The sequence below is a fragment of the Entelurus aequoreus genome, linkage group LG21 (genome assembly GCF_033978785.1).
Source record: "Entelurus aequoreus isolate RoL-2023_Sb linkage group LG21, RoL_Eaeq_v1.1, whole genome shotgun sequence".
NCBI classification, from domain to species: Eukaryota; Metazoa; Chordata; class Actinopteri; order Syngnathiformes; family Syngnathidae; genus Entelurus; species Entelurus aequoreus.
Window position 1 is genome coordinate 6,053,087 of NC_084751.1, and position 8,455 is coordinate 6,061,541.

The window sequence follows — 8,455 nt, forward strand, 5'->3', positions numbered from 1 at the left end:
GTCCAGACACACACACACACTTACACACACTTACACACACTTACACGTGGTGTGTCCAGACACACACACACTTACACGTGGTGTGTCCAGACACACACACACTTACACGTGGTGTGTCCAGACACACACACACACTTACACACACTTACACACACTTACACGTGGTGTGTCCAGACACACACACACACTTACACACACTTACACGTGGTGTGTCCAGACACACACACACACTTACACGTGGTGTGTCCAGACACACACACACTTACACGTGGTGTGTCCGGACACACACACACACACTTACACACACTTACACGTGGTGTGTCCAGACACACACACACACTTACACACACTTACACGTGGTGTGTCCAGACACACACACACACTTACACACACTTACACGTGGTGTGTCCAGACACACACACACACTTACACACACTTACACACACTTACACGTGGTGTGTCCAGACACACACACACACTTACACACACTTACACGTGGTGTGTCCAGACACACACACACACTTACACACACTTACACACACTTACACGTGGTGTGTCCAGACACACACACACACTTACACACACTTACACGTGTGTGTGTCCAGACACACACACACACTTACACACACTTACACACACTTACACGTGGTGTGTCCAGACACACACACACACTTACACACACTTACACGTGGTGTGTCCAGGCGGTCCGAGGCGGGCAGCTGATGGCGTTCGACTTTGGCGCGGCAGGAAACATGAAACATTACAACCAGGTGAGGTGAAGGTTGAAGAACTTCCTGTCAGTCTGCTCCTGACTTCCTGTGTTGCATCAGAGCACGCCCCCCCACTACCGAGTGCAGGACATGAAGGTTCCCACCGCCATCTTCTCCGGGGGCCGTGACACGCTGGCTGACCCCAAAGACGTGGCCGTGCTCCTCACTCAGGTGGGTCAGGTCAAAGGTCATCTAGCTTCCCACTCTTGTCTCACCTGTACGTCTCACCTGTACGTCTCACCTGTACGTCTCACCTGTACGTCTCACCTGTACGTCTCACCTGCAGGTGTCCAAGCTGGTCTTCCACCAGCACATTGACCACTGGGAACATCTGGACTTCATCTGGGGTCTCGACGCCCCACAGCTCATGTTTCCTTCTGTCCTCAAACTTCTGCACACAATACCCTAGAGGGCGCCACTGAGTGTGTGCGTGTGTGTGTGTGGGTGTGTGCGTGTGTGTGTGTGCGCGCGTGGTTTTATTGATTGATTGATTGATTCTTTTATTAGTAGGTTGCACAGTGAAGTACATATTCCGTACAATTGACCACTAAATGGTAACACCCCAATAAGTTTTTCCACTTGTTTAAGTCGGGGTCCACTTAAATTGATTCATGATACAGATATATACTATCATATATACTATCATCATAATACAGTCATCACACAAGATAATCACATTGAATTATTTACATTATTTACAATCAGGGGTGTGGAGGGGGGGGGGTATGGACATCAAGTAGTGGACATAGAGAGAGAGAGAGAGAGAGAGAGAGAGAGAGAGAGAGAGAGAGAGAGAGAGAGAGAGAGAGAGATCAGAAGGCATAAGAAAAATTATCTGCATGTGATTGTTTACATTTGATTATTAGCAATCAGGGGAGGTTAGTTTAGTTTAGGGTTGTAGCTGCCTGGAGGTTAGTTTAGTTTAGGGTTGTAGCTGCCTGGAGGTTAGTTTAGTTTAGGGTTGTAGCTGCCTGGAGGTTAGTTTAGTTTAGGGTTGTAGCTGCCTGGAGGTTAGTTTAGTTTAGGGTTGTAGCTGCCTGGAGGTTAGTTTAGTTTAGGGTTGTAGCTGCCTGGAGGTTAGTTTAGTTTAGGGTTGTAGCTGCCTGGAGGTTAGTTTAGTTTAGGGTTGTAGCTGCCTGGAGGTTAGTTTAGTTTAGGGTTGTAGCTGCCTGGAGGTTAGTTTAGTTTAGGGTTGTAGCTGCCTGGAGGTTAGTTTAGTTTAGGGTTGTAGCTGCCTGGAGGTTAGTTTAGTTTAGGGTTGTAGCTGCCTGGAGGTTAGTTTAGTTTAGGGTTGTAGCTGCCTGGAGGTTAGTTTAGTTTAGGGTTGTAGCTGCCTGGAGGTTAGTTTAGTTTAGGGTTGTAGCTGCCTGGAGGTTAGTTTAGTTTAGGGTTGTAGCTGCCTGGAGGTTAGTTTAGTTTAGGGTTCCTTCTCAAAAGCAACAACTAATCCAAATGTTTGTATCTAAAATGAATATTTCTAAATGCTTTTATTTCCTGTTTTATAACTTTTTAATTTGCTGTCATTTGTTCATCTTGTACTAAACATGTTGGAGTGAAATAAATACATCTTATCTTACTTTACCTTAACTCTCTTCTCTGCCTGCACTACAAGCAACATGTAGAGCAACAATTGTAAGGAACATTTGAGTAACCGTGACATGATGGGTGTGACATGATGGGTGTGACGTGATGGGTGTGACATGATGGGTGTGACATGACGGGTGTGACATGACGGCTGTGACATGATGGGTGTGACATGACGGGTGTGACATGATGGGTGTGACGTGATGGGTGTGACGTGATGGATGTGACATGATGGGTGTGACATGATGGGTGTGACATGATGGGTGTGACATGATGGGTGTGACATGATGGGTGTGACATGATGGCTGTGACATGACGGCTGTGACATGACGGGTGTGACATGACGGCTGTGACATGACGGCTGTGACATGACGGCTGTGACATGACGGCTGTGACATGACGGGTGTGACATGATGGATGTGACATGACGGCTGTGACATGACGGGTGTGACATGACAGGTGTGACATGACGGGTGTGTCCATGACGGCTGTGACATGATGGGTGTGACATGACGGCTGTGACATGACGGGTGTGACATGATGGGTGTGACATGATGGGTGTGACATGACGGCTGTGACATGACGGGTGTGACATGATGGGTGTGACATGACGGCTGTGACATGACGGCTGTGACATGACGGGTGTGACATGATGGGTGTGACATGATGGGTGTGACATGACGGCTGTGACATGATGGGTGTGACATGACGGCTGTGACATGACGGGTGTGACATGACAGGTGTGACATGATGGGTGTGACATGACGGCTGTGACATGATGGGTGTGACATGACGGCTGTGACATGACGGGTGTGACATGACGGCTGTGACATGACGGGTGTGACATGATGGGTGTGACATGACGGCTGTGACATGATGGGTGTGACATGACGGCTGTGACATGACGGGTGTGACATGACGGCTGTGACATGACGGGTGTGACATGATGGGTGTGACATGATGGGTGTGACATGACGGCTGTGACATGATGGGTGTGACATGACGGCTGTGACATGACGGGTGTGACGTGATGGGTGTGACATGACGGCTGTGACATGACGGCTGTGACATGACGGGTGTGACATGACGGCTGTGACATGACGGGTGTGACATGACGGCTGTGACATGACGGCTGTGACATGATGGGTGTGACATGACGGCTGTGACATGACGGGTGTGACATGACGGCTGTGACATGACGGGTGTGACATGATGGGTGTGACATGACGGCTGTGACATGATGGGTGTGACATGACGGCTGTGACATGACGGGTGTGACATGACGGCTGTGACATGACGGGTGTGACATGATGGGTGTGACATGATGGGTGTGACATGACGGCTGTGACATGATGGGTGTGACATGACGGCTGTGACATGACGGGTGTGACGTGATGGGTGTGACATGACGGCTGTGACATGACGGCTGTGACATGACGGGTGTGACATGACGGCTGTGACATGACGGGTGTGACATGACGGCTGTGACATGACGGGTGTGACATGATGGGTGTGACATGATGGGTGTGACATGATGGGTGTGACATGACGGCTGTGACATGACGGGTGTGACATGACGGTTGTGACATGACGGGTGTGACATGATGGGTGTGACATGATGGGTGTGACATGATGGGTGTGACATGACGGCTGTGACATGACGGCTGTGACATGACGGGTGTGACATGACGGGTGTGACATGATGGGTGTGACATGACGGCTGTGACATGACGGGTGTGACATGATGGCTGTGACATGATGGGTGTGACATGATGGGTAAGGACACGAGGGGTATGACACATGGGTAAGGACACAAGGGGTATGGACATGAGGGTAAGGACACGAGGGTAAGGACACAACAGGTATGACAGGAGGGTAAGGACACGAGGAGTGTGACACAAGGGGTATGACACGAGGGTAAGGACATGAGGGGTATGACAGGAGGGTAAGGACACGAGGGGTATGACACATGGGTAAGGACACGAGGGGTCTGGACATGAGGGTAAGGACACGACAGGTATGACAGGCGGGTAAGAACATGAGGAGTATGACACAAGGGTAAGGACATGAGGGGTATGACACGAGGGTAAGGACATGAGGGGTATGACAGGAAGGTAAGGATGCGAGGGTAAGGACATGAGGGTAAGGACATGAGGGGTATGACAGGAGGGCAAGGACACGAGGGCTATGACAGGAGGGTAAGGACACGAGGGGTATGACACATGGGTAAGGACACGAGGGGTCTGGACATGAGGGTAAGGACACGACAGGTATGACAGGCGGGTAAAGACATGAGGGGTATGACACGAGGAGTATGACACAAGGGTAAGGACATGAGGGGTATGACACGAGGGTAAGGACATGAGGGGTATGACAGGAGGGTAAGGATGCGAGGGTAAGGACACGAGGGCTATGACACGAGGGTAAGGACACGAGGGGTAAGGACACGTGGGTAAGGACACGACCGGTGTGACAGGAGGGTAATGTGCGTGGGTTGTGGCAGCATCAGGAGCATTTGGTGGTTCCCAAACAGTCAGGTGGTGTGGACTTCTGTGACATGGAGGAACTGTTAGCTTCCAGGACACCACAACCTTCTGATCCTGGACTGGATCCATGTAAGTTCTTCTTGGTGGCCACCTTTATACCCTGTGTGTGTAGACCCATACCACTCACACCTTTCTACCCTGTGTGTGTGTGTGTGTAGACCCATACCACTCACACCTTTCTACCCTGTGTGTGTGTGTGTGTAGACCCATACCACTCACACCTTTCTACCCTGTGTGTGTGTGTGTGTGTGTAGACCCATACCACTCACACCTTTCTACCCTGTGTGTGTGTGTGTGTGTGTGTGTGTGTAGACCCATACCACTCACACCTTTCTACCCTGTGTGTGTGTGTGTGTGTGTGTGTGTGTGTGTGTGTGTGTGTGTGTGTGTGTGTGTGTAGACCCATACCACTCACACCTTTCTACCCTGTGTGTGTAGACCCATACCACTCACACCTTTCTACCCTGAGTGTGTGTGTGTGTGTAGACCCATACCACTCACACCTTTCTACCCTGTGTGTGTGTGTGTGTGTAGACCCATACCACTCACACCTTTCTACCCTGTGTGTGTAGACCCATACCACTCACACCTTTCTACCCTGAGTGTGTGTGTGTGTGTGTAGACCCATACCACTCACACCTTTCTACCGTGAGTGTGTGTGTGTGTGTAGACCCATACCACTCACACCTTTCTACCCTGTGTGTGTGTGTGTGTGTAGACCCATACCACTCACACCTTTCTACCCTGTGTGTGTGTGTGTGTGTAGACCCATACCACTCACACCTTTCTACCCTGTGTGTGTGTGTGTGTGTGTGTGTAGACCCATACCACTCACACCTTTCTACCCTGAGTGTGTGTGTGTGTGTGTAGACCCATACCACTCACACCTTTCTACCGTGAGTGTGTGTGTGTGTGTAGACCCATACCACTCACACCTTTCTACCCTGTGTGTGTGTGTGTGTGTAGACCCATACCACTCACACCTTTCTACCCTGTGTGTGTGTGTGTGTGTGTGTGTAGACCCATACCACTCACACCTTTCTACCCTGTGTGTGTGTGTGTGTGTGTAGACCCATACCACTCACACCTTTCTACCCTGTGTGTGTGTGTGTGTGTGTGTGGACCCATACCACTCACACCTTTCTACCCTGTGTGTGTGTGTGTGTGTGTAGACCCATACCACTCACACCTTTCTACCCTGTGTGTGTGTGTGTAGACCCATACCACTCACACCTTTCTACCCTTGTGTGTGTGTGTGTGTGTGTGTGTGTGTGTGTGTGTGTGTGTGTGACCCATACCACTCACACCTTTCTACCCTGTGTGTGTGTGTGTGTGTGTGTGTAGACCCATACCACTCACACCTTTCTACCCTGTGTGTGTGTGTGTGTGTGTGTAGACCCATACCACTCACACCTTTCTACCCTGTGTGTGTGTGTGTGTGTGGACCCATACCACTCACACCTTTCTACCCTGTGTGTGTGTGTGTGTGTGTAGACCCATACCACTCACACCTTTCTACCCAGTGTGTGTGTGTGTGTGTGTGTGTGTGAGTGTGTGTGTGTGTAGACCCATACCACTCACACCTTTCTACCCTGTGTGTGTGTGTGTAGACCCATACCACTCACACCTTTCTACCCTTGTGTGTGTGTGTGTGTGTGTGTGTGTGTGTGTGTGTGTGTAGACCCATACCACTCACACCTTTCTACCCTGTGTGTCTGTGTGTGTAGACCCATACCACTCACACCTTTCTACCCTGTGTGTGTGTGTGTCGTGTGTGTGTGTGTGTGTGTGTGTGTGTGTGTGTGTGTGTGTGTGTGTGTGTGTGTGTGTGTGTGTGTGTGTGTGTGTGTACCAGTGACGTGCGGTGAGGTTCATGGCTGGTGAGGCACTGACTTCATCACAGTCAGATTTACAAACATATGAACCCTAAAGAGTATCTTATTCACCATTTGATTGGCAGCAGTTAACGGGTTATGTTTCAAAGTTCATACCAGCATTCTCCCTGCTTGCCACTCAGCATCAAGGCTTGGAATTGGGGGTTAAATCACCAAAAATGATTCCCAGGCGCGGTGCCGCTGCTGCTCACTGCTCCCCTCACCTCCTCCCAGGGGCTGATCAAGGGTGATCGGGTCAAATGCAGAGAATAATTTCACCACACCTAGTGTGTGTGTGACAATCATTGCTACTTCTAACTTAACTTGAACTCTTACACATACAAACTGTAGCACACACAAAAGCACATTTAATAAAAAAAAGGTTATTATGGTCTTACCTTTATGTAATATATTGGGTTAGAGGCAATAACCAGGCGAGGTGATGAAGTACGTCTCTTTACTCAGAACAGACTCAACACACTTGACGTCAGGTGTGCAACACCACGTAAATCGTTGGCCAACCAAAAGTAACCCCAGCACGCTATAGCCAACATTAACCAGGAGATGGCAACAGACAAACATAGATCACTCTATTACATTCCTCCATCCATCCATCTTCCTCCGCTTATCCGAGGTCGGGTCGCGGGGGCAGCAGCCTAAGCAGGGAAGCCCAGACTTCCCTCTCCCCAGCCACTTCGTCCAGCTCTTCCCGGGGGATCCCGAGGTGTTCCCAGGCCAGCCGGGAGACATAGTCTTCCCAATGTGTCCTGGGTCTTCCCCGTGGCCTCTTACCGGTCGGACGTGCCCTAAATACCTCCCTAGGGAGGCGTTCGGGTGGCATCCTGACCAGATGCCCGAACCACCTCATCTGGCTCCTCTCCATGTGGAGGAGCAGCGGCTTTACTTTGAGCTCCTCCCGGATGACAGAGCTTCTCACCCTATCTCTAAGGGAGAGACCCGCCACCCTCGGTGGAGGAAACTCATTTGGGCCGCTTGTACCCGTGATCTTGTCCTTTCGCTCATAACCCAAAGCTCATGACCATAGGTGAGGATGGGAACGTAGATCGACCGGTAAAATTGAGAGCTTTGCCTTCCGGCTCAGCTCCTTCTTCACCACAACGGATCGATACAGCGTCCGCATTACTGAAGACGCCGCACCGATCCACCTGTCGATCTCACCATCCACTCTTCCCTCACTCGTGAACAAGACTCCGAGGTACTTGAACTCCTCCACTTGGGGCAAGATCTCCTCCCCAACCCGGAGACGGCACTCCACCCTTTTCCGGGCGAGAACCATGGACTCGGACTTGGAGGTGCTGATTCTCATCCCAGTCGCTTCACACTCAGCTGCGAACCGATCCAGTGAGAGCTGAAGATCCTGGCCAGATGAAGCCATCAGGACCACATCATCTGCAAAAAGCAGAGACCTAATCCTGCAGCCACCAAACCAGATCCCCTCAATGCCTTGACTGCGCCTAGAAATTCTGTCCATAAAAGTTCTGAACAGAATGGGTGACAAAGGGCAGCCTTGGTGGAGTCCAAACCTCACTGGAAACGTGTCCGACTTACTGCCGGCAATGCGGACCAAACTCTGGCACTGATCATACAGGGAGCGGACCGCCACAATCAGACAGTCCGATACCCCATACTCTCTGAGCACTCCCCACAGGACTTCCTGAGG

At 50.6% G+C, this 8,455-nt stretch overlaps 1 protein-coding gene across 1 annotated transcript in view; it reads left to right on the forward strand.

Annotated features, from left to right (window-relative positions):
• LOC133638850 (lysosomal acid lipase/cholesteryl ester hydrolase-like) overlaps positions 1-2,351 on the forward strand; it is an 18,104-nt gene extending 15,753 nt beyond the window's left edge. Inside the window, exons 9-11 of the mRNA XM_062031844.1 lie at positions 702-770; positions 831-941; positions 1,057-2,351. Coding sequence (XP_061887828.1) covers positions 702-770; positions 831-941; positions 1,057-1,179 — 303 coding nt within the window. The 3' untranslated portion in view covers positions 1,180-2,351. The remainder of the gene's footprint in view (positions 1-701; positions 771-830; positions 942-1,056) is intronic.
• The last annotated feature ends 6,104 nt before the right edge of the window (positions 2,352-8,455 follow it).